At 43.6% G+C, this 27,675-nt stretch overlaps 1 protein-coding gene across 1 annotated transcript in view; it reads left to right on the top strand.

Annotated features, from left to right (window-relative positions):
* Nucleotides 1-27,157, top strand: part of HS3ST2 (heparan sulfate-glucosamine 3-sulfotransferase 2) — a 145,644-nt gene extending 118,487 nt beyond the window's left edge. Inside the window, exon 2 of the mRNA XM_053671472.1 lies at nt 25,791-27,157. Within this exon, the coding sequence (XP_053527447.1) occupies nt 25,791-26,409 (619 nt within the window). The 3' untranslated portion in view covers nt 26,410-27,157. The remainder of the gene's footprint in view (nt 1-25,790) is intronic.
* The last annotated feature ends 518 nt before the right edge of the window (nt 27,158-27,675 follow it).

Genomic DNA, 27,675 nt, shown 5'->3' on the forward strand with positions numbered 1-27,675 from the left:
AGTGCAGAAAACTATACTTGAACAACAATTTAAATTTTTTAATTTCAAATAAAATAAGTCCTAAATTCGAAAAAAAAAAGCGTATTTCTTTCTCATCATAGTCCAAGGGGTGTTTTCTTCCTTGTAAGTGGTCATCATGTCCCTTCTACCTTTTGGACCCACTCTCTTCTAGGACCACAAAGTTCTCTGCATTCAGCTTGTGCAGCGATTTTCAAGAGGTGTGCCAGAAGAATTCTAAAACATGCATTTGACTATTTATTCAGGGGTGCTGATCTCTTTTCCCTTACATTGTCAATTTTTTTTAAAAATGACAACAGCCCACACAATAGCTGTCCAGTGCGAATGAATCAAAATTATACTTTTTTTGTAAAATTGACAAAAAATACATTTTTTTTGGTGTGCTGCAGAATTTTAGTGGTTAGTTTATGTGTCATCAAGTGAGAAAGTTTGAAAATCGCTGAGCTAGTGGACAGAAAAGACAGTGAAGCGGCCCTCCTAGTCTGTGAGCTCATTGGCCTGGAGGTAACACACCTTTACTACTCCCTGTTCCTGGTACCAACCAACCACATCACCCCACATGGATACAGGGGTTGCTGGGAAATGCAGTCCTTGGCTGGGCAGCTGCCTTCTAGAACAGCTATACCCAGCAGGGAGGAGCAGAAGTCCTTGGTGGATGTCTCCCCATTTCTGCCACAAATGCTGCAACAAACATCCTCACACACAGTCTTTATGTGCCTATACAAATGAATTTCCAGAAATAAAATTGTGGGGTTGAAGGGTACATGCATTTTACATGTGGGTAGATACTATCTAATTATCTTACTTAGAGACTGCATTGATATATACTGCTACTGATATTAAAGAGTAAGTTCTACACACACTTACCAGCAACGACTGTTATTACAGGTGAATCATATTATTCATGATAGGTTTTAATTTGTATTTCTTTAGTTTTAAGAGAGAGGGAGTACCTTTTCATATATTTATATTCCACTCATAATTCTTTTCTATTAACTCTTCTTATAGCCTGTGTTTCTATTCTACCAGATCTCTTTTTCTTACTGATTTGCAAGAATTTTGAAAAATATATTTAAGTATGTGTGTGCATGGATGTAAAATTATCCTTTGTTTCTCTATCATATATTCTGCAAACACTTTTCCAACTAGTCATTTTCTTTTTATTTTGTTTACCATATTCTTCCATCCCAGAGACTTATGTCTGTCTGTTATGCGGTCTAACTTTTTGGTCTTTTCTCCATGATTTTTGTCCTATGCATAGGAAGTCTGTCCTTGTACCAAAACTCATTTTACATTTTCACGTTACCTTCTAGTGCAAGAGTCATACTTGAATCCAGATTCTGCATCTTGCTGTGTTGCTTTGGTGACTGGCTTTCATTCTACATGTCCCAGTTTCCTGAGTACACACATGGGACTGGTGACAGTGCTTGCTTCACTGAGTTGGTGTGAAGACAGCAAGGTGGTTCTGGCCCAGCCACTATTAGCTGGTATCTTGTTTATGTCCAGGACATCAATGCCATGTCAGCTTTGAGCTGCTATTAAAGAAATGCCATAGACTGAGTGGTTTAAACGAGGAAAATTTATTTCTTACAGTCTGGAGGCTGAAAGTCCAAGATCAAAATGCCAGCTGACATGGTTCCTGGTGAGAGCTCTCTTCTTGGTTTCCAGGCAGCTGCCTTCTTGCTGTGTCCTCACATGGCAGAGAGGGAGAGGTTGTATCTCTTGTGTCTCTTCTTATAAGGTCACTAAGCCCATTCCTGAGGGCTCCATCCTCATGATTGCTCCTAATACCATCACACTGAAGTGTGAATATCTGGAGGATTATAAACATTCAGTCCATAGCAGACTGTGTGGATGGTTGATATATGCTGTGTGCCCATTTTCTGTAAAGATACATACCATAATGATGTAATGTACTACACATTGTAAAATTATTACCACAATTAAGTTAATGAGTATATTCACCACATCACATAGTTACCATTTTTAAGACTTAGTGTGTTAGCAACTTTCAAGTGTATAACACAGTATTCTTAATGATAGGCACTAATGCTGTATATCAGACCCCAGTGATAAGATTATTCATCTCATAACTGCAAGTTTGTACTCTGTGACCAACATCCCCATTTGCCCCATTCCTCGTCCCCTGGCAACCACCACTGTACTCTCTAGTTGAGTTTGACATGCAGATTCCACATGCAAATGAAATCACATAGTACACATATATGTGTATCTGTGTCTGCCTTATTTCACTCAGCCCTAAAAAGAAGGAAATCCTGCTGTTTGTAGCAGTATGGGTGAGCCTGGAGGACATGATGCTCTGTAAAGTAAGCTATGTGCCCATTTCTTATGGTTAGCAAGTGACAGAACTCAAACTCAGATCTCTTTTATTCTAAATCCCTTACTCACCACTAGCCTCTGAAGTAGCCCACTACCCTGACCATCTCTGTGTGGCTCTGTCATGCAAGGAGGATCCTTTTCTAGTCTCCCTCTGTCACAAGACAGGACTCAGTACCAATCCTATAATGCACAAGATATGGGAAAAAGAAATAGGTGTTCCTAGTGGGAACTTGCAAGCCAAGGGCCTCAACAGAAGAGGCAGGCATGGGTTACTCTGTCTTCTCACCATCATCCTGAGGGACGTGCATGGGCCTGGACAAACTGGGCTCATACTCCAGGAAAGGGACTCTTCCGTCACACCTCCATCAACTTCCCTCTTACACAACAGAGCTGAGAGCAGCCTTACCAGGTGGGAATGATCAAACAACTGGAACATCAGGCAGACTGGGCTTAGGTCCCAGCTGTTTTCAGAACTTCTCTGGAAAAGCCAGCCTCCCAGCACCTGGGGACCCTGGAAACCTCTCAGAAACAGTTCAGGCATAGTTCCTGCTGCCAGAGGATGGAAGCCCCCAGCCTTGTGGGAAGATAAATTCAGGTGCTGCCCCTCACACTGGGAAAAGAGAACCCACTCACCCCTGTGGTTTAGACATCATTAACTCCTTGAGAACAGAGACTACACCTTGGTTACCTTCTTATCCCTGGCACACAGGAGGTTTTCACTGAATGCATACCAGGCCCAAGACAGGCATTGTCAGTACAGAGGTATGATAGTCATGGCCCTTGCCTTCTGTGACCTTGCACTTCAGGGTGATGCTAGATGCAGGTAATGTGTCAAAAATGAGAGATGTCTGTAGCACATACCATGGGATCACTGGGTTAACAAAAAGAGTTATTTTCCCCTAATTCTTCTGGGAAGGGGAAAATAATTAAGATGAGGTAAGGAAAGGCTCCCTGGTGGAGGCGATAATGAGCTAAGAGCTGAGAGAAGTCTTGTCTGACAGGCTACAGAGCACTTCATCCTAAAAGCACAACATGTCAAAGGTTCCTCAGCCTGAAAAATGAAGAATTTGGGAACTCTTAATAGTCCATTATGGCCAGCACCTTGGGTGGCCATGGCCAAATTAAGCCACATAAATCCTTTTAAGGCCTGTATCTTGTGAGCAGTGATGAGTAACAGATGTAATAGTTCAAGCTGGGACCTATTGTTTTGCTCCTAGGTCACATAAGTCCAAGAGTTTGGGGGCTGTGGACTCTCAGCCTGAGGGGGATAGACAGCCGCACTGCTGTGCCTGCACTTGGCTCCATACATGGAGAATGAGTGGGGTTTGTTTTCACAGCCAGTTTCTTGCAATAAAGCCTTTCCCCTCCCTTTTGGCTCCTAATTATCCCTCTGGAGACTGATGTTTTTTTAATGAGCCTGGTTGCCCAGTTAAGAGCTAATAAGTCACCAAAGACCCCAATGCAGCCAGGTCTTCCAAACACCTACATGGGTGCACAGATTTAGCAGAAACTAAAATATTCCAAAGAATCCTACTGGCAATAATCAAAGGTGTGTTTGTTCTGTAGGGTCCCTGGAGGCCCCACTTACAAGGGCTCCTGCATGCTGACACATGCAGGATGTCCCTTGTATGCAGTGGGGTGGCCATGGGAATACTTTCTGCCCCACTGGATGAGTCAAAACTACCCTTTCCTAGCCAACAAGAAAGCACTGGGTTGTTTCTTTTTCTTTAGAGGCCACAGGAAGTCTGTGATTTGTGGACCTCTAGGGTCTTGGGACAAGGTGCAGTCTCCTCTGGCTCACACCAATGTGCTTCTCCTTCATTATGCCCAAGTTAAACCCTTGCCTTTGTGTCTTCCCTTCAACAAATATTTACTATAGCCCTAGTAAGTCTGCATCATCACCTTGGTGCTGAGAATACAGCCATGTCCAAGACAGACACCAAACTTGTTCTCCTGGAGCTTATAGCCTCCTGTAACAGACCCTATCCAGCAGAGTCTGCCTGTTGTGGCTGGCGATAAGAATCAATGCACAGACAACAACAATCCTATGTGGAAAAAGGGAACAGGCACAGCTGCTCTCTCAAGCGGAGAGTGCCTATGGTGCCTTGGCCACTCCCTCAAGAGAGGAGCGCCCTGACCCTTGCCTAGACAGGCTTTTATTATTTTCCTAGGGTCTTACATCAAAGAAAGATTTATTATCTATCACATAGAACATTATTGTCTACATTCTACATACAATCAAGGAAATAAAAATAACATGCAGAGGGGGATGGCAATGAGCTGATTAGCTCTGTCCTTGGGAGAGTTCACACAGGCTTTGGAAATTACCTTGAAGATAAATAATACACATTTGTTGCTTTAGACCAGGGTGAGGGAGTTTTAACAAGAGCAAGCCATAACAGTCTGTAAGCATTTTCTAGGCCTGATTCCCACAGGAAAACTCGGTTTGCAAGTCTGGCTCTGGCCCACCACTTTGCATCTGTAAGTTTTCCATACAGAGCTGAGTCACATTTGCCAGGCCAAGACAAACCAGTCCCCTACAGCTGGGGTCAGGATGGGCAGAGACAGAAACATACAAATACACTTACGATCTAGTAGATAGTGATGTGTGCCATCATGTTACTAGTGAGAGTGCATTTATTCAGGCCGCACTTCCCAAGCTTCTCCAATTATAAGAATCATGGCAGGGGTGGAGGTATTAAAAGTAGAAGTTCCTGGACTGGACCCCAAAGCCATCGAGTGAGAATGTACAGGGAATGGTCCTGGGACTCCTTTTCTCCAAGGCACGCCTTCGGTTGATACTTAACTGTTTCAAAAGCTGAGTAGCTAAAGGAACACTCAGTATGCCACAGAGTTTCTTAGTCCTGGTCGCCCATTGGGATCACCTGAGGAGCTTTAAAATTACAGGTGCCTGGCTCTCTCCCCTGCCTGGAGTTTCTGATGAAAGGATTTACTTATCTCCAAAGGCCCTCCACATGGCCCCAGTGTGCAGCTTGATTTGGCCACCACCTCCCCTTCCAGACACACTGCAGAGCAACCACATCTCTGTCCTCCCCGAACACCAGGGGGAACCTTAGATGAAGGACAGTGTGCAGAGAGCCAAGAAAAAATGGCACAAGATGTATTTCTTTCCATCTCATTTGACTTCTTATATTTGGAGCTTGGACTACCCTTGGTCTGTAAGCCTGAGTGCCTGTGGACATGATAAAATCTTAACAATGGCACAGTGATTCCCCCACCCCAGGACTACCTGCTGAATCCTTCCTCTGCCCAGGTCAGAATGCCAAGAAAAGCCTGGGCTTCATAAACTAACACTGGCTATTTCTGAGAACTCAAGCTAACCTCTCAATACCTTTGACACTGGATCTCTGATCAATTCATTGAGTATCTATGGTGTGCCAGGTATTGTACTAGGAAGGCAAAAATGAATAAGAAACATGCCCAAGTTACTGAAAACCTGTTAATATAAATGGATGCATATCTAATAAGTTCCACACAGGGGATGAGGGTCCTAGTCATTGGAGGCACAGAGTGCCATGAAACTACAAGAAAGGGTTCACAGAGGATGTGACTTTTGAATTAGACTTGGAACGATGAGTAAAAGTTCATCACAATGAGGGAGACCAAAAAAAAGATGATCCTGAGTCTCAACAGGTAAAAACAAAAAAACAGCAAGTGTACAAACCACATGAAAGTGCACAATTTTGTGTCCAGCATGGCATGAGATTTGGGTTTCCAGGAAAAGAGCGAGAGATTAGTTCTAGAAAGGTAGGCAGTGGCCTTGAGTGCCAAGTCAAGGAATACAGACTTTATCCAAAAGAATAATTGATAGTTGATATGATTGTATGTGCTTTAGAAAGATTTCTCTGATGGACACATGATGTGAATGGATTAAAAGGGTGAACAGAATGAAAGCCTAGAGGTCAGAGAGGCCTCTGTTTTCCAAGGAATAGATGACAAGAGCCCAAAGGGAAGACTTGAGAAGGTTGGGGAGGTAAAGCTTACAAGAATGAAAGACAGGTGTGAGGAGTCAAGAATGACATAAGTCGACGATGCTGGGAAGATAGCGTTAGAGTAGGACGGAGCTGATGCTAGCTCCTGTACTCATGGGTGAAAATCCTGGCAGATCTACAGAGAAACAGCACAATAAACCATCGGTTACCCAGCATTTATGAAATTAAAAGACCAGAGATTGTGACCGACGCTAAAACACCAAGCGGCAGAGTCAGCTACTGAAGCTGGGACACACATGGCCCCTGTGCCACCGCCATAGCAACAGGCCTGGGAGCCGGGGAGTCAGGTACGGGAGCCAGACACTCCAAGCCCCTGTGACGGTCCTGGGTGACAGAGGAGTCAGGAACCGGAGCTGGGACATTCTCGGCCCCTGGGCCAATGCCATAGCTACTGGCCTGGGCAACAGAAGAGTCAGTTGCAAGAGCAGGGACACTGGAGGCCCCCGTGACACCGCCCTAGAGACGGGACTGGACGCCTGGGAGTCAGGTACGGAAGCCGGGACACTCCAAACCCGTGACGGCCCTAGGCGGCAGAGGAGCCAGCTACGGGAGCCGGGACATTCCCAGCCCCTGTGCCACTGCCGTAGTAACGGGCCTGGGCACTTGAGGAGGCGGCTACTAGAGCCAGGACATTCAGCAGTGGTAGGTGACCAACGCAGGCAACAGCGTGAGGACCAGTGTGAGAGTAGGTAGAGACAGAGAAAATCAAGAAACTTCAAGGAGTCTGCACCACTGAACTTCACAAGGATCATACCACAGAAGTTCACACCATAGAACCAGGGTTTCAGAACAGATCAATTTTAGAAGCAGAGACTAACAAGAAGAGTCTCAAACAATGAGAAGACAAAGAAACAATCCCCAAATGAAAGGAAAGGAGGAACCCTCAGAATGTTGGATGAAATAGAGGCAAGTCAACTATCAGATACTGAATTCAAAGCACTGGTTATCAGGAAGTTCAAAGAGCCCACAATGAGCTACCAGAAACCACAGGGGAGCTACAATGATCTCACCGCAAACTATATCAACATGAAAAAGGAAATGGAAACTATCAGCAAGGGCCAAGAGGAAATGAAGAATACAATTTCCAAATTGAAGAACACAGTAGAAAGTTACAAAAGTAGGATAGATGAAGCGGAGGATAGGATTAGTGAGTTAGAGGACAAGGTAGAAAGCATCTCACAGAAAGAGCAAGAAAATGAAAAGAGGCTCAGAAAGAATGAAGAGGGATTAAGAGAAATGCAAGACAATATGCAACGTAATAATATCCAAATAATAGGAATACCAGAAGGAGAAGAAGAGGAACAAGGGATAGAAAACATATTTGAACGAGTAATGAGAGAAAATTTCCCTAATTTGATAAGAGATAAAGTCACACAAATCCAGGAATCACAGAGAGTCCCAATCAAGAGGAACCCAAGGAGGCCCACTTCAAGACACATCATCATCAAAATGGCAAAATTCCCAGACAAAGAGAGAATCTTAAAGGCAGCAAGGGATAAAAAAGAAATAACATACAAGGGAGCCCCAGTAAGGTTAGCTACTGACTTCTCAACAGAAACACTACAAGGGAGAAGAGAATGGCAAGAAATATTCCAAGTAATGAGAACCAGAGGCCTACAACCAAGGCTACTTTACCCAGCAAGGCTCTCAATCAAGATAGATGGCCAAATAAAGAGCTTCCAAGACAAAAGAAGCCTAAAAGAATACGCCTCCACCAAACTAGCTCTACAAGAAATACTAAAAGGACTGCTTTAAGAGAAGGAAGGATAAGAGGGAGACAGAGAGGAACACATGTACAAAAATGGCAATGAATAAGTACCTATCAATAATAACCTTAAACATAAATGGATTAAATGCTCCAATCAAAAGACACAGAATAGCTCAATGGATAAGAAAGCATGACCCACACATATGCTGCCTACAAGAGATCCACCTCAGGACAAAAGACCATCACAGAGTAAAAGTGAAAGGCTGGAAACAAGTTTTCCAAGCAAACGGACAAGAAAAAAAAGCTGGGGTAGCAATTCTCATATCAGACAAATTAGACTTCAAAAAAAGGGCCATAAAGAGAGACCCAGAGGTCACTTCATCATACTCAAGGGAAGAATCCACCAAGAAGACATTAACATTGTAAACATATATGCACCAAACATAGGGGCACCCGAATATATCTAGAAAATCTTAGAGGACTTCAAGAAAGATATTGACATCAACACAATTATAGTAGGGGATTTTAACACCCCACTATCAAAAATGCATAGATCTTCCAAACAAATTGTCAACAAAGATATTGTGGCATTAAACAACACCCTTGATGAAATGGACTTAACTGATATATATAGAGCCCTTCATCCCAAACAAGCTAAGTACACATTCTTTTCAAATGCACATGGAACATTTTCAAAGATAGACCACATGATAGGACACAAAACAAGCCTCAAAAAATTCAAGAAAATTGAAATCATACCAAGCATCTTCTCTGACCACAAGGGACTGAAATTAGAAACCAACCCCAAAGAAAAAAACCCAAAGCACCCAAAATCATGGGGACTGAATGGTATGCTATTAAACGATGAATGGGTCAAAAATGAAATTAGGGAAGAAATCAAAACCTTTCTGGAAACAAATGAAAATGAACTCACAACAACCCAAAACTTATGGGACACGGCGAAGGCAGTCCTGAGAGGGAAGTTTATAGCAATACAGGCCTACCTAAAGAAGATAGAAACATTTCAAACAAACAACCTAACCCTACGCCTGCAAGAACTCGAGGAACAACAACAAAGACAGCCCAGAGCAAGCAGAAGGAAGGAAATAACCAAGATTAGAGCAGAATTAAATGACATAGAAACTAAAAGCACAATTTTAAGGATCAATGAATCCAGGAGTTGGTTCTTTGAGAAGATAAACAAAATAGACAAGCCTTTAAGTAGGCTCATCAAGAAAAGAAGAGAGAGGACACAAATAAACACAATCAGAAATGAAAGAGGAGAGATTACAACTGATACCACAGAAATAGAAGGGATAGTAAGAAATTACTATGAAGAACTGTATGCCAAGAAATTTGAAAACCTAGGGGAAATGGACACATTTCTAGAAAAATACAGTCTTCCAAAACTCAGTGAAAAAGAAGCAGAAAATCTAAATACACCAACAACAGCTAAAGAAATTGAGGCAGTAATCAAAAAACTCCCATCACACAAAAGCCCTGGACCAGATAGTTTCACAGGAGAATTCTACAAAGCATTTAAGGAAGAGCTAACCCCTATTCTCCACAGGCTATTCCAAAAAATCCAGAAGGATGGAAAACTCCCAAATTCTTTTTATGAAGCCAGCATCATCCTAATTCCAAAACCAGATAGAGACACAACAAAGAAAGAAAACTTCAGGCCAATATCGCTGATGAACATAGATGCTAAAATTCTCAACAAAATATTGGCAAATCGCATCCAACAATATATCAAAAAGATCATACACCAATACCAAGTGGGATTCATCCCAGGGATGCAAGGATGGTTCAATATTCGCAAATCAGTAAATGTAATACATCACATAAACAAAAGCAAGGACAAAAATCACATGATCATATCAATAGATGCGGAAAAAGCTTTCGATAAGGCACAACACCCATTTATGATAAAAACACTCAGCAAAGTGGGAATAAAGGGAGCATTTCTCAAAATAATAAAGGCCATATATGAGAGACCTACAGCCCATATCATACTCAATGGGAAAAAACTAAAAGCTTTTCCACTAAGATCAGGAACAAGACAAGGATGTCCACTTTCACCACTTCTATTCAATATAGTATTGGAAGTTTTGGCCGCAGCAATCAGGCAAGAATAGGAAATAAAAGGCATCCAATAGGAAAGGAGGAAGCAAAACTGTCACTGTTTGCAGATGACATGATAGCGTACATGGAAAATCCTATAGACTGTACCCAAAAACTGCTCGAACTAATTAATGAATTTGGCAAAACAGCTGGATACAAAGTCAATATCCAGAAATCAAAGGCATTTTTGTATACCAACAATGAATCAGCAGAAGCAGAAATCAAGGAAAAAATTCCATTCGATATAGCAAAAAGAAAAATAAAATATCTGGGAATAAACCTAACTAAGGAGGTAAGAAACCTGTATGCACAAAACTACACAGCACTGAAGAAAGAAATCAAGGAAGACACAAACAAATGGAAACATATACCGTGTTCATGGATTGGAAGAATTAACATCATCAAAATGTCCATACTACCCAAAGCAATATACAGATTCAATGCAATACCTATTAAAGTACCAATGGCATATTTCACAGACATAGAACAAACATTTCAAAAATTTATATGGAACCATAAACGACCCAGAATAGCAGCTGCACTTTTGAGAAAGAAGAACAAAGTAGGGGGGATCACAATACCTGATATCAAACTGTATTACAAGGCCACTGTAATCAAAACAGCCTGGTACTGGCATAAAAACAGGCACATAGACCAATGGAACAGAACAGAGAGCCCAGAAATCAACCCAACTCTCTACAGTCAATTAATATTCGACAAAGGGGGGCAGTAACATAAAATGGAGTAAAGATAGCCTCTCCAACAAATGGTGCTGGGAGAACTGGACAGCTACATGCAAAAAAATGAAACTTGAGCACCAACTTACACCATATACCAAAATAAATTCAAGATGGATAAAAGACTTAAATATAAGTCGTGACACCACTAAAGTCCTAGAGTAGAACATTGGTAAGAAAATCTCAGATATTTCACGCAGCAACTTTTTTACTGATATGTCCCCTAGAGCAAGGAATGTAAAGGAAAGAATAAACAAATGGGATCTCATAAAAAGAAAAAGCTTCTGCGTGGCTAAAGAAAACAGTATTAAATTAGCAAGACAACCAACTGTATGGGAAAACATATTTGCCAATGATACCTCAGACAAAGGTTTAATCTCCAAAATATACAAAGAACTTACAGGACTCCACTCTAAGAAGACACCCAACCCAATTAAAAAATGGGAAAAGGACTTGAACAAACACTTCTCCAAGGAGGACATACAGAACATCCAGAGTCACATGAAGAGATGCTCAATATTGTTAGCTATCAGAGAGATGCAAATTAAAACCACAATGAGATACCACTTTATACCAGTTAGGATGGCAATCATAAACAAAGCAACGAACAACATATGTTGAAGAGGTTGTGGGGAAAAGGGGTCCTTAGTTCACTGTTGGTGGGATTGCAGACTGGTACAACCATTATGGAAAACAGTATGGAATTTTCTCAGAAAAATAAAAATTGACCTGCCTTTTGACCCAGCAATTCCACTGCTGGGATTATATCCTAAGAATCCTAAAACATCAATATCAAAGAACCTATGCACCACCATGTTCATAGCAGCACAATTTACAATAGCCAAGAGTTGGAAGCAACCTAGGTGCCCATCAGTAAATGCATGGATCCAAAAATTGTGGTACATATACACAATGGAATTCTATGATGCAGAGAGAAAGAAGGAGCTACTACCCTTTGCAACAACATGAATGGAACTGGAAAGCATTATGCTGAGTGAAATAGGCCAGGGGCTGAAAGACAAATACCATATGATCTCACCTTTAACAGGAAGCTAAACAACAAAACAAACAAGCAAGCAGAAAAAAAAAAAACCAAAGACACTGAAATAGAGAATAAGGGGACAGTGACCAGAGGGGGAGAGGGAAGGGAAGTTAAGGGGGAAAAAGGGGGAGGGATTTGGAGGAACAAATAGGAAGGACACAGGGACGAGAACTAAGGGGGGTGGAATTGGGAGGGAGGTGGGGAGCAAGGGGCGGGGGAGGCTGGGATGGGAGAAATAGACAAAAAAAACTGTACTTGAAAAATAACTAAATAAAATTAATTTAAAAAAAGAATGACATAAGTCTTTCTGCTCTGTGAATGGATGCATGGTGATATCATCTGTAAAAACAGGCAAAGGAGAGAAGTAAGTTTGGGGAGGATAATGGCAAGTTCAGTTACTGAGGCAAGGTGTCTAGTCCACAGACGGCTGGGCATTTCAGTTTAGAGCATGAGAAAGTTGGAGGTGCAGTTACAGACATGAGCCAGCAGCTCGCAGGTGGTGGTTAAAGACTAGGGAAAGAATGAGGTCATCCAGGAAGATCACATGAAAGTGTTACAAGAGAAACTTGGTTTTTGCTGATGCAGTAAAGAATAACAGATCAGCAAGTCTATTAGCGCGCAGTCAGGGTTTATTGGTGATACATTCTCATGAAAGAGAACAGGTCTTGCTGAGGTGGGGGAGAAAGGCAAGAGCCAGGGTGGCAAGGGCAGGGGTGGCAAGAACATCAGGTCCTTTGTTCTGAGGACTTACATAGTTGGCAGGATGAGGGTGAAGAATTTACATATTGTTTGGCAGGTAAAGATGGTGCCAGCTTTCCCAGGGGTAACATGAGCACACAAACCTAGGTATGTGTGGGGACTGAATCCTTATCTTGCTCCAGACCCCATTTGTTCATTTGTTGTAAAACAAGTACATGACAGGAGGCATTTAATTAAAGTTGGGGCAGTTACCCAAACTTATTTATGGGCTCTTTCTGTAAGCATTAGGTACTCTCTCATAAAGGATATAGTGTCTAGCAGTAGGCAGTTAACCAGAGTTGTTTTCTGGGCTTCTTCTTTGGGCACTGTGGATCCCCTCTTCTTCCTCCTTGTAGGCCTTGGAGTGAATACACAATTTCAAGGTTTTCTTTCCCAGTAGTGAAAATGATACCTAGAATTTCAAGGGCTTCCCTCCTCCCATGCTAACACAGTATTTCTTGTGATGTTGGAACACCTGGCAAAATTATCAGATCAGGTTTGGGACTGCTGAGTTAGTGCGTGAGACTTGTCTCCCTCCTCCTCCCTGCCTTGGTTTACTATCAATCCTGCCTAAGTGCTAAAAGGTGTTTCCTGACAAACAGGACACTAGACACTGCCCAGCAACAGCAGTGCAGTCTCAGAGTTCTTCCTATGCTATCTCCTGCCTCAACTCCCCCTTGAGAGACATGGCTATAGATTATAGCCCTCAAAAATTCCTTTTTGGGTTGCTGAGGGGTGACAGTCTGTCTTCTGTAGCTACTTCAGGTTTGAATGGGACAGTAGACCCTGCCTATTGTGAACCATGAAACTCTCACACTCTTCTATCTGGAATTTGGTGAATTCCTGAGACTGTTAGGTGTGGGGGCAATTTTGCCCTCAAGTCCCCCCAATCTGCCATGGATGAAAGTAAACAATACCAAGACATGATCTGCTTGGGGAGAAGAGGTGACCAGTTTTTCAGAGGAAAAATGTCAGCAGCCCCTTCCTCCAGGGGCTTTTATTGGGTTGTAATACACAGGAATACAGGGCAGCAAGGATCAAACAGTAGATAACATTTCAAAGAGATCTGAGGGCTTCAGAGTCTGAGTCAGTGTCTGTCAGGAAGAAGGGTTTGCAGAAACTTTGGGAGACACACTCATTTCGTGCTTGGACCCTTAACATATGAATGAAAACACTCTTAGCAAAGCAGGTTTCACAGAATATTTTGGGAATTCTTTCTTATGCCAGATTTCTCCCCAGATACTGCTCTAGTAAGGCAAGGAGTTGCACCCCTCCCCATCAGGTTTTCAAGCTTAAGTGAATTAGAGCCAGGAAGCGCTTCTCCCAGAGGACATGGGAAGTTGGGCTATGTCACATAGCCAGGGGGCAAGGGTCCATTGTTCCCTCTTTGTTGCAGCCCCCCAAGTCCTTCCATGATGGCCTCCCAAGTGACTGATTCTGGCTAACGTTGCCCCTCACTGTGAGGATTCATACCCATCATCAACATCAACCATGCTTTTGGGGGCAGGGGGGGAGCAGAGGCAGCATTTGCTACCAAAGACAAGCTTTTGTCTCCTGTGGCTCACATTCTGGTGGTCGCTCACTCATCCTTAGCCATGGGTTCCAATTCCTGAAACCAGGCGGAGTGGTTCCCAACAGTCAGGGGCACTACATGTTGGTCAGAGGAAGTTTGTCCTTCCACTGGCCCATGATAGATACCAGGAGCTACTGGTCCCAGAGTTCAGTAGTTGCTTGTGAAAATTATTTGTAGCTTTTTATCCTCTATTCTAGAAGAGATAAATTTAGTTAGTAAGTTGATTATCATGGGTCCAAATAGTAATATTACTAGTATAATTAATAATGGTGCTGAAAAGGGAAGAAGTAAAGAGATAAGCCATGAATTTGAGTCCCAAAAAGAGGTTGAAGTTGTAATCCTAGATGTTGATTCAAAGATGCTTTGGATGTTTTGCTGGACCTGTTCTTATCTGTTAACATAGAAGCAACACTCTTCCTTGAGGTACCAATGTGTTCTTCCTGCTAAGGCTGTGAGGAGGTCTAATGCCCTTGGATTTTGGAGGGCAACTCCAGCTAATGAGTCCAGTTGTTCTTGGAGTGCTGTAAGCAATTCCCCTGTTTTAGTTAATGATTCAGCTGTTTCCTGTGATAGTCAGTAGTGGATTTCTAATGAAGCTCCCCCTACCACTGCTCCCATGGCAGAGAGAATCCCAATAAGTGATATTAGAGAAAAAGGCACCAGCCCTTTTGAAAAGATGCCCTTGTCCTCATAACAGGAACAGGAGGGAGGTGTTTTCCCATACTATGGAAATATCAGGAAGAATATACCCAAGGAAGCAGATTCCCCTCTGCTCAGTATACCTGGGACCCACAAATCCAACAGACTTCTATTAAAGGGAGTATTTCTGCCATCAAAGCAATTTTTGCCAGTTTAACTGCCTGTGTTTCTACAAAGATGTATCTGCCATTAACTACTTGTTTGGTTCTTGGGTATTTAGTGCCTCCCCATTGTGATCTTTGTGCTGCCAGTGAGGCTGTGACCAGGGGGTCTATTATGTGGTTGTGGAAACTTGTGCTATTTATAAATTCAATAGAGAAAGAGCCCCTCTTCAGTTCAAAATGTATGGCAACTTGAGAGCTGCAGTACAGAGTTATACAGTCCTCTCTTTCTTGTAGGAGGAATTCATTAACTTGATAGGATGGCCTGCCTTGGCAGTAAGCTGTTTTTGGAAGGTTTTTGTGGTTTAAGAACAGCCTTCTGCTTTACAAATTTGTTTTATCCCCTGGCTTAGGAACTCCTCCAGAGATACAGAGTATTGCAGTGAGGAAAATTCCATGACTAGTGATTGTGAGAGGGGCGTCTGGGATTAGAAAATCTTGTCAGTATTGGCTGTTAGCAAGCCTTCCCACAGGTGTGCCCCTGGAACATTACTGACAATACAGAAGGGGTAGCTGACCTGTGGATGGTTAATTAAGTGAAAAAATAGAGGCCTTCTATGGGAGCACTGACTGCTAGTGGGGAGAGTTCTGGGCAATAGTTTAGCAAGGTTTTGAGTAGCTACATGATGCCCCATGGGCTGGAATGTAGTCTTTTCATCCAGGGTAATGGAGACGTTTCCCCATTGTTCCTGTGCCAATGGCTGGGCATAGGCCCAGCTATGGGTGGAAAGTCAAAGCCAATGGGAAGAATTTAATTTTAAAGATTGGGCCATATGATTGTCTAATTCATAGAAAGTTTTAGGTGGAGGTTTAGCGAAAGGGGTTGAGGGGTGAAGTAGGAAGGTACTTATCAGACTCGGGAGTAGTCCTGTGCAAAAGGAAGTTGACTTCCTGCCAGCTCACAGGAATATGCAGTGTCATCCTGATGTCTGAATTGTCTTCTTTTTGAACAGGAACTTGAAGGCCTCGAGGGATTCACAGGTGTAGGTGGAGTCCAGATTCCTTTGCTGGTCTGGGGAGTGATCTGGATCAACAGGAGCTGGCTTCACCCTGGAAATATGAACCCAACTATCAACCCCTAGTAGTTTCGCAGCCAAGACGGTACACAGAACAACCTGATAGGGTCCCTTCCATTTAGGGCTAAGTTGATCTGCAAGGGATCCTTCTCTCCAAGTTTTGAGAAGTACCCAGTCTCCTGGAGAGATAATAGCATGGAGTTCTCCTGTGGGAGAAACCAAGACTTTATTCCCATAGTCTTACAATGCTTTCTGTGCCTGCCCCAAGTTTATTTATTATACACTTCATGACTCGATGGGTCTAGACATCAAATATTAAATACAGAGTTAGGAATGGCCTGCTGTATAGCATTTCAAAAGGGCCGAGACTAGTATTAGCCTTAGGGGAGCTCCCAATTCCCATGAGGGCCATCTGCAGTCATTTAACCCAGTTCTCAGAAGAGTCCTGACAGAGCTTTGCTGATGTTCTTTTTAAAGTCTGATTCCCCCACTCTACCTTCCCAGAGGCCTGGGGTCTCCAAGCAGAGTGGAGGTAACACTTTATGCCTAGGGCCTCAGAGGATGATTGAGTGATCTTAGATGTAAAGGCCTGTCATCACTTTGCAGGGAGCATGGGAGACAAGACTGGGGTATTACTTCTTTTCGGAATGCCTTTGCTACTTCTGTGGCTTTCTCTGTTCTGATCACAAAAGCTTTAATCCACCCAGTGAAGGTGTCTATCAAAACTAGTAGACACTCATATCCTTTACAGGGGAGCATTTTGGTAAAATCAATTTGCCAGTCTTCTCCTGGATAAGTCCCTATTCGCTGCACAGGCTCTAGCAGTGGGGGAGAGGATGGCTTTTACCAGGGTTATTCTAAGTGCAAAGAGAGCAGGTTTGGCAAATGTTCTTTATAGTAGTTGTTAGTCCTTTGCCTGTAAATAATTTATTAACTACTGCTGTAGTGGTATCTCTTCCTATGTGGAAGGAGTCATATGGGGCCTTTAAAACCTTCCATTGAGAGACCTGAGGAATGAGAAGTTTCTGGCCGATGTAAATCCAGGGCCTTTCCTGAGTGCTCCCACCCTCTACATCCCAAGATTTCTCCTCAGACTAGTAATCAGACTTCAGGTTAGCATTGCCTATGGAAGGGAACAGTGCCAATTCTGCGACTGGCCTCTGAGCTGCCTTCTTAGCCTCTTGGTCTGCCTTGCTGTTCCCTTTGGTAATAGGAGATGTATGCTTCTGGTGACCCCTACAATGCATTACTGCTACCTGTTCAGAGAATCTAACTGCTTCTAACAGGTTAAAAATTTCCTGCCTGTGCTTAATGGGGGAATTCCTTGCAGTAAGGAGTCCCTGTTCTTTCCAGATGGCAGCATGATCATATAGAACAAGAAAGGCATATTTGAAATCTATGTAAACATTAATCTTTTTTCCTCGTACTAGAATGAGAGCTCCAGTAAGAGGTATAATCTCTGCCTTCTGGGCCGAGGTCGAGGGTGGAGGAGACTGTGCCTCAATGGTGTCATATAAACTAACCACTGCATATCCTGCCTTTCCCTGCCCATTCTGTACAAAACTTCTCTCATCAGTGAACCGCTCTTCATCAGGGTTATCTAAGGACTGGTCTAAAAAAAATCAACCCTTCTGAAATAGGTGAGATTAATAATCTCTGAGCAGGAATGAGCTAAAATGATCCATTAAGGAGGCTGGATTTAAGGTATTACAGGTTTTTATAGTTATTTTAGGATTGTCCAGGAGAAGGGCCCGATATTTGGTTAATCTATTTCCTATTAACCACAGGTACCCTTTCATTTCTAATACACCTTGGACTTGATATGGAGTTAGAACCTTTAATTAACTCTTGTCCAGGAGTTTGCTTAGTAGCCTCCTCCATTAATGTGGCTGTGGCTGCTACTGCTCTGAGGAGGGAGGCCATCCGGTTGCTACATTGTCCAGCTTTCTAAAGAAACATGCAACCCCCAGGCAAAGGTCATTTCCTAGTTGCTGGACTAAGACCCCTAATGCTATTCCCCTCTCTGCAATGTATAAAGAAAAGGAATTATTTGTCAGGGATGCCTAGGGCTGAGGCCTTGACTAGAGCCTGCCTGCTTTTATTAAAAGCCTGATTATGTTCCTTTCCCCATATAATGGGTTCAATTTCTAACCCCTTAGTAGCCTCATATAAAGGCTTTGCAATTAGCCCAAAGCTTGAGATCCAAATCCTGCAGAACCCAGCCATTCCTAGGAAAGAATGGAGCTGCCTTTTGGTAGCAGGTGGTGTTAGCTAGGCAATGGCCTTTATTCTCTCTGGTGACAGTTGCCTAGGTCCTGGAGTTAGGATGTATCCTAAATAGTTTACAATCTATTTGGAAATTTGGACCTTTTCCTTAGAGACCCAATATCCCCTGTGCTACTGGCAAAGGCAATGGCTTCGATTAAATTGGACACTTTCTGCAGATCTCAAGGCTTGTATAAATTCAGATCCTTGCCCGAAAGGAGTGGAAGAGAGAAATATACCACTAGTTGTTTGGTGTATTTCCGTCAAGGACTGGAGGCCAATATAATACTGTTTGACCCAGTAAGAAAGGTCCCTACTATGACGAAATACTTGCCACCTATGGGGCCCTGGTTTGCTCAGGTCTCAGGGGTCTATTGAATTAAAACACAGGAGGTGTCCAAGGAGGAGAAGCAAGGCTATCTATCTCTACTGTAAAATACTGGGTGGAGGGTGAGGAGTGAGCCAGAAACAGGCTCTTCTGCTGTAAGAATGCTTCCCCCACCCCCTCCTCTCCCTCCCCTTCTCAGCTCAGGGCAGAGGCTTGAGAAAAATCATCTGAGATGGCATGCTCAGACCTCAGGTGGTGGCGGAAAAGTGGCCACAGCCTAAAAGCATTACTTTTTTTTTTTTTTGCATTGAAGTAAGCTGGACCCCTACTGCTTCCACAACCAGTATTCAGTTTGACTACGGAGTTAGTTACCCTATCATTCCCAGGAAATATTAGCTTCTAGGTCTAGAATTTAGTGTTTCAAAGACTTACCTCCTTATTTTTCTTTCTGAGTTCTGTAGTCTGAGACAGGGTGAGATTTTTCCCTCTTTGTATCCTTTTTCCCACTCAAGGTGGGTACAGTGGGCCAAACCTAATTTGAAGCTGGAGTTGAATGTAGAGCTTGGGTTAGGCAGGTAAGGATTAGTCCTTAGAGGCTGGAATGTCACTCTTCTGGAAAACAAACAGCAATTACTTTGTAAAACAGATAGAGGAGGGAGTGGTAGAGATGTAAAGAGAACAGTCAGAGAAAGGGGGAAAAGACTTATGAATGAGGCAAATTTGAATGAAAAGTCCCAGTTACAAGAACAGGACCTAGAAAGGCCAGGGCTTTCCACTACAGGCTAAAATCTTACTTTCCTGAGAACTAAAACTAAGTAGGTAATGCACCTCAGGGGTGGGAGTGTGATTGTGTGTACCGTGTTCCTCTTATTGCCTGGACTTCTGCTTGCAGCTGGAGGGAAACCTAGGGTTCTGTCCCTGTCCACGTCCTAGATTTTCCTCTCATTTGTGTCTTTGTTGCAGTAAGTGTCCTTGTGGCTTTTAACTGCTTGACCATAGTCCTAGAATGTGGCAATTTCTCCAGAGGGAGAGAGCAAGACATTCACCTGGGAAAAGTAACATTGGTCCTCCTCACAGTTCCTGCAAGGGGTATTCAGATGCAAATTGAGTTGCTAGAAGACACCTGGGGGAGAGAGACGCTACAAGGTTAAACTGACTTTTCTCTTGGCCAGGTTTAGAGGCAGAAAAGGCTAAAGAATTTATGTGGGTCAAAATGTGCTGTTCCTGAGTAGGGCTCCCAAAGGCCATTACCCCTTTGGTCATCCCTCACTCTCAGCTAGAGGGGCTCACAGTGCTGGGTGATTTTGCAAGTTCCCAGATGAGCCAGTTATGAACTGATGGGAGTTCTTTATGAGGTCCCTGCACATCTTGGAATTGATGTTACAGAACAGAGGTGGGGGAGGCAATATTTGTCCCACCGAGGAATGCCAAAAACTGTTACAGAAAACAGGGGCCGCTCCCAAGGATGGTATACTAATACCTACTGGGCTCATCTGTCCGCTGCCAGAAGAAAGACATCTCTCAATGCCAGAGATTTGTGAAAAGGAAAGGAAGGTTTATTTAATGCTATACAGACTTAAAGTAGTGACCCAATGTCCCTATTAAAATATCAAAGCCCTTTTGGATACCCACAGATGCTCACAGTGCTTCCTTCTCCCCCAGCCCCTAATTCAGGGTACTGTAACTCCAGAAAAGAATCACACGTCTGTGTTTCAGGCCGCTGTCACTGTCAGCTGTGTCACCATCCATGCAGGATCTCTAATTACTCCAAAGCCATGTGGCACCTTCTCATGGTCTACTGGCAAAGAGTTCTTTCACCCTTCTTTTAAGCAAAGTCTCTCCTGCTTCCCAGGCCACTCGGCCAAAGGGAGCACCCCAAAGCCACGTGAGCCTTTTCTACCAAAGCTGCAGGGGTCCACACTCCACCAAAAGCGTATGGCTTTCTTCTTCACCTGGCTGCAGAGGTCCCCATTCTGGCAAAGTGCATTGTTCTCTTTCACCTGGGCAAGAGGGGGGTCCTCACTCTGCTAAAACCACATGACTTTCCCTCCAATGGCTGCTGCATCTGCGTTTAAATCCCCACTCCAGTCCTCCTTTGCAGCCCCATTTCCGACTCCTCCCACAATCGGTTACACCTGCCAGGACTTCTGTATCCTCCCAGCTTTACTGGGCTGCCATAGTGAATCTGGGCAGGTGTGGCCCCATGGCGTGGAACCAATCAACTCCAAGCTCTCACGCAGGCACTGTAACTCAGGGGACCAGCCCCCAGTTACATCCTGGGTAGAAGTCACTCCCTTTTCCCTGTCTCAAAGCATGGCCACAGCTATTTAACATATCTATGAAAACAGTTAAAGATTATAGATATGTTAAATGACTGTTCCAGAGGTTAGCTTCAAAACTGTTGCTATGCAAAACAGCTCTCAGTGGCCCTGGCTCCATATTTGTCCCTTCCTTCAACTGATACCTGTGGGGGGAGCAGTGAGGACATCTTAATATTTTCTGGACACCTTGAGTTCTGGACCCCATTCCAAATTCTTTTTTGTGCCCCCCTCTTGGCTACACCCTGTAACATTGACCCCAGGCACCTCTGTGTAGTCCTCACTCAGCTAGGGATGCCTCAGAACTCTGGCTGGAGGGAGGAAGTGCCTCTTTAGTCTTCGGAGCTGGAGCAGAATCTGAGTACTCATTTCAGATCTCATTGTTTCTACCTCCAAACAGTGGCCTCACCTTCCCCCCACAGCTCAGCATCTCCTTTATCCCCAAGGGTGAGAAAAACAAGAAAACCTTGCTGGTGAAACCATACTCAGTGCATTCCAAACTGGTGGAGACAAAGGGTGAGATCCTAGTCAGGATCCCAGTCGCAACACCACTTACATTAATGGGAGGAGGCAAAGGGTGGGATTCAAGGCAGGATCCCCGTTTCAGCATCACAAGGAGAGAAGTGCGGGATGTTACATTCCGCTCTCACAAGCAAGAAGGGTCGGAGACGGTTGGGCAGTCAAAGATGTTTTATTGGCCAAAGTTTCAAAGTTTTAACCTGCGCAGGAGCAAACTCTCGGGGTGTCCGGAGACACGGTGCCAAAATGACTGCAAATGAGAGTCGCACCTAACGCTTACAGTCTAGGGTTTTTATAGAAGCGGGCAAGCAAGCGGGTTTCCAGAAGCAAAGGTGGCAGTTAGCGATAGGCTGAACGAGCTCAGGTGTGAAGCACTTAACAAAAACTCCTGACACATGGAAGCCCTCTATACGTTTTGACCAATTCCTAACTCTCTGGAACACCTGCCTGGGGGTGGGTGCGGTTTCTACTCAGGCTTGAGTGAGCAAACAGCTTAGCACAAACAACTTATTTCCTCCTCGACTCTAACACGGGACATACCAATGGGCAGATCCAGAATGGTCTGAAGAGTGTGGAGAATTTGAAAAGGGACTGAGGGCTTCCATGCATAAGTGGATTAGAAAGGTCATTGGTTTCATTGTAACCTCAACAATATTAATGGAGACCTTACTTGTGCCATGGCTTGTGGAGGACTCAGAAGATACAGATGTAGGTATGGTGCATGCTGTAGGGATGTTGCAGAAAAATCTGCTTCATGGCTTGTCAAGTCAACTTCTTTGTGTTGAGAGAAACCAACACAATAACCCCCACAGAGTTTGAAAAGTCCTTAAGTTTAAATGTACTGTTACATTTATATGACTCTGTCTACTTTTGTCATAACAACCAACATCTAATTATAATGTATGCCAAGGTCATAGTCTAATATAGCCAGATTTCTAAGAAAAGCTAGCCAAAGAATTCTATTCTAGTGTATTGTAATTGTTTGCTAATAACGGCATCTAATTTTATAAAATGGCCTATTCCAATCATAAGAGATCATTATAAACATTGAACCTGGAAGCAAAATATCAGTTGTATCAGCTAATCAGTTTCACAGTGAATTTGAAAGTTCAAGGGGGTCCGGACAGGTTTGCAGGAAAGGCAGTAGAGAAAGAGATCTGAGAGCACAGGTGAGCCCCTGCCTGCCTTTTCCTCTGAGACTAGTGAGAGGGGCACAGCATGGATACAGATCATAGCCAGTTTCAGGATGAAGGAAAGAAAAGTTGAAGGTGTAACAGCTTTTTTCTTTCTAGTGTAGTGGGGGACTAACTGCATGTTAAGAGTGGGTATCAGGAATAGGGGTGGGAGCTTATGGTGAGAATTTGGAACACATACTATGAGGAATCTTAAGGAAGCCTGTAAAAACAAATATACCCAATTACAGAGCAGTATTGAGGCTCATTAGAAGACAGAATTAATAAATATCGGAAGGATCCAGTTGCCAGGGTTAGCAGTTTCCTCTCCTGCTGTTTGGCAGTGCAGAGAAAGAATTAGAAATGATGAAAGGTTCGGTATAGGTATTGTCAGAGACTGGAAGAGCAAGTAGTAGAAGGAAATTGATAATGATGGTAATGATGGTAACAACAATGATGATGATGATAAAGAAGAAGAACAGGAACCAGAAGAAGAAATGGAAACAATTGTTCATTTGATCTAGAGAAGGTATGGAAGAAAGTGAAATCAAGAGGGTCATAGATGAATTCGAAGATCAAGTACAATGAGTTTGAGACTGTGGTAAATGTATAAAGAAATAAGATTGTAGTCTGTATTCATTTCCTTGGCTTTTTTTTTTTTTGGCTTGTATATATATCACTCCACGCTCTGCCTTTGTCTTCACATTGCCTTCTTTTACATATGTCCCTTCTCCCCTTTTGTTGTCTTATAAGCATATTTCTCATCTGGACTTTGGGCCTATCCTAATCCAGGATATCATCTCAAGATCCTTAACTTATATCTACAAAGACTCTTTCCATATAAGTTTACATTCATGCGTTCTGGGCAGATACATCTTTGGAGTGTTACCGTTCAACCCAATACATAGTCCTAGAGTACAATTTCAGAGTGAACCATTTCTGAATTAGGGCAATTCCAATGACAAGACCCAAAGAGTGCAGGAGTAAGAATTATTTTAAAAAAGAAGAGAAAATTGAGATATTTGGTCAAAGAACTATGATGCCAGGTTATTGAATAGGGATGATACTAGGACTTGGGATGAAGAAAACTAGGAACCAGGAGTCTATAATCCAGAGGATAAAGATAGATGCTTGGGTGGTTAGTCAATCATAGTGTTAGGATTGAGGACCTGTTGGTGGTTCTTAACTCTGCCTTCAATTGGAATGATCTGAGGGTCTTTAAAAAAGTACCCAACCCCAAATATCTTTAATTAGCTGGTTCTGGATGGGGCTCAGACATCTGTATTTTTAGAATTCCTTGGATGGTCTCTTATGTAGCCAGATTTAGAAAAACTAGCTGAAGGTAAAACATGACCTTGAGAAAGAACTAATGACTCAGAGCCAGGGATATTTCCCTCCATCAGAGTCTGAAAGAGACACATCTGGGAAGGAGTTTCCACCATCATCCCCCAGAATCTCAAGCAGAGCCAAAAATTAAAAAGTGATGGAGTGCCCTGGCTGGCATAGTTCAGTGGATTGAGTGCAGGCCTGCGAACTAAAGGATTGTGGTTTGATTCCTAGTCAGGGCACATGCCTGGATTGCAAGCCAGTTCCCAGCAGGGGACACACGAGAGGCACCCATACATTGATTTTTCTCTCTCTCCATCCTTCCCTTCCCCTGTAAAGATAAATAAGTAAAATCTTTTTTTTTAAGATTTTATTTATTTATCTTTAGAGGGGAAGGGAAGGAGAGAGGGAGAGAAATATCAATGTATGGTTGCCTCTTGTGTGTCCCCTGCTGGGAACTGGCCTGCAACCCAGGTATGTGCCCTGACTGGGAATCAAACCATGGTTGCTTGATTCCCAGGCCCATGCTCAATCCACTGAGCTACACCAGCCAGGGCAAATCTTTTTTTTTTAAAGTAAGGGAGTGAGAGGTTGCAGTACCTAGCTTCTGCCTGAGGCCCACTGGGTTGTCCTTCTATGCTTTTCCAAGGATGTATTTCAGCATGAAAAGACACCAGGACTTTTTTTTCATTTTTCTTTTTCTTGTGGGGTGAAAGTGCCAAGAATTTCTGTTTTGTTCTCAGTTAATTCAGTAAAAAGGGATTCTTCTTTTTTATTTATTTTTTCAATTACAGTTGACATTCAATATTATTTTGCATTAGTTTCAGATGTACAGCATAGTGGTTAGAACTCATTTCTAAAATACTTGCTATTACTATAAAACAAGCCCTTCCCAGCCCCCAAAAGATTTTCTTTTTTTTTAAATATTTTTTTATTATTTATTTATCTTTAGAGGGGAAGGGGAGGAAGGAGAGAGGGAGAGAAACATCAATGTATGGTTGCCTTTTGTGCGTCCCCTGCTGGGAACTGGCCTGCAGGGAACCAGCCTGCAACCCAGGCATGTGCCCTGACTGGGAATCGAACCGCGATCGTGTGGTTCGCAGGCCCGCACTCAATCCACTGAGCTACACCAGCCAGGGCAAAAGATTTTCTAATATACTTGGATAAGTCCCTTTTGCCAGAACTATATTCAGTGCCTTCCTTCATATTTTTTAAATATGTAATAACTGCATTAACAGTTTCAAGCAGCTTGAAAGGTTATACAATAAAAAGTCATTCTCATCCATCCCTTACCTCCTCACTCTACTCCCACCCCTTCCCCAGAATTGACTTTATCAGTCTCTTGGTACCCTGCCCAAGATGAAGTTGCTGTGCCTTGTCCTTTTTCATTTAATGCTATATCTTGGAAATCATTCCATGTCACTACACTCAGATTTACCTAACTCTACTAAGTGGCTATTCCATCATTATTTAACCCACACTGATGGGCATGTCCTGTCTTAAAGAAAACCTGTTAAAAACTAAAAAATAAGATCAATGAGAGATAACATGGGTTTCTCACCAGGTGAGAGTAGGTGAGCCTCAGATGTCACAGAGGAGAGGAGGGGGACTCAACCAGGGAGCTGGCTGCAAAGAAATGATCCAAGGGCTCCCTGGGAAGCCCTGTCTGATGATGTGCTGCCTTTTCTCACAGGAACCTGATGCCCAGGACCCTGGAGAGCCAGATCACGCTGGAGAAGACCCCCAGCTATTTTGTCACTCAAGAGGCCCCTCGCCGGATCTTCAACATGTCCCGAGAAACCAAGCTGATCGTGGTGGTACGGAACCCCGTGACCCGTGCCATCTCTGATTACACTCAAACACTGTCCAAGAAGCCAGACATCCCCACCTTTGAGGGCCTGTCTTTCCGGAACCGCACACTAGGCCTTGTGGACGTGTCGTGGAATGCCATTCGCATAGGCCTGTACGTGCTGCACCTGCAGAGCTGGCTGCAGTACTTCCCCCTGGCTCAGATCCATTTTGTCAGTGGAGAGCGGCTCATCACCGACCCCGCTGGTGAGATGGGGCGGGTCCAGGACTTCCTGGGCATTAGGAGGTTCATCACGGACAAGCACTTCTATTTCAACAAGACCAAAGGGTTCCCTTGCTTGAAAAAGACAGAATCAAGCCTCCTGCCTCGATGTCTGGGCAAATCAAAGGGCAGAACTCATGTACAGATTGATCCTGAGGTGATAGACCAGCTCCGGGAATTTTATAGACCTTATAACATTAAGTTTTATGAAACCGTTGGGCAGGACTTCAGGTGGGAGTAAACCTCTGACATGAAAGGGCTCTTCTGTTGGTCTCTTCCATGAGGTTTGTTCTTAGAGCTTATCATCCCTTCATCCCAGCAAAGCCAGTCACCAATGCCCTCCCCATCTTGGATTCCATCATCCTGGAACAAGGAAGCCCAACCAAGGCCAAGAGACTGGGGATCCCTGCCACTAGCTCTCCCCAGTCTGTCCAGACAAAGTAGATCTGCCTCTGGAATGTATAGTCACTTCCAAATGCTTTCCCTTCGGCCCATAAACTGCCTTGGGAACTTGCTTTAAGAAGAGTGGATCTTCCCATTATGATAGCTATTGTAAAAGGTGATAGTTCTGTTGCTATGAACACAGCAGTCTGTCCCTGTCACTGTCCATTCCAGTGTGATCTTGTTAATTCCAAGTGTCATGTACTTCCCCCCTGTACCGAGCTCTCCTGAGCCACCTGGGTAGTGGCATGGGAGACCATCCTCACCCTCCTGCCCTCAGCAGTGCATCCAGAGATGCAGAGCAGAAGCACCCCCAGCCACCTCTAGGAGACAGACCCTTTGATGATGATACAAACCAGAGCTTTCTAAGGCTATGATCTCAGCTCTGCTTGAAAGGTGACTGTCTCTGAAAACCACTTTGTGACTCTCCCTGCTTCCAATGGAAAAAAGCACATAATTCTTTTACGGGTACTTGCCTCATGTGAGCTTTCATGTTCAGCATGTGACAGAATCATGCTTGTCCATGTGAAATAAATGTGGCTCTCTCATGTCCTGAATGTCGAATTTTCTCTGTAAGTCGGACTGGAGCATGACTCATTCATTCAGGGCCTCTATGCAAGGTGGAGCTGGTGCAGGGGACAGTCAGGGAAAGCAGTGAGGGTGCAAAGATGTGTGGGTGTAGCAAGTGTGTGGAGTGGATGGGGAAAAGAAGTTCTTGCTGGCAGAGGCTGGGACATAAACATCATGAATGGAGAGATCTGTAGGGACATCTTCTTTCTGGAATATAAGTCTGGATGTGTCAGCTCCCTGCTTAGGCTTTGCATCTCAAGTGCCAAACTAGAGGCCCAGGGGCTAAAAGGACATCAGATTTTTTTTGCTAGGCCTTCATGATGTTTTGAAATAATTTCCAACACTGAAAACTTGGGAAGGTTCATGTAAAAATATGCTGTCCAGATTTTTTTTAATGGAAACTTGCCTTCACTCCACCATGGCAACAATGGGTTTCACCTTTGGATGAGCCTGCACGCCCCCTTCTTCCATTCCCTACCTGACACCCCTAAATGAT

This window comes from Artibeus jamaicensis, unplaced genomic scaffold, assembly GCF_021234435.1.
Source record: "Artibeus jamaicensis isolate MK-2021 breed Jamaican fruit bat unplaced genomic scaffold, CSHL_Jam_final contig_700, whole genome shotgun sequence".
Classification (NCBI taxonomy): Eukaryota; Metazoa; Chordata; class Mammalia; order Chiroptera; family Phyllostomidae; genus Artibeus; species Artibeus jamaicensis.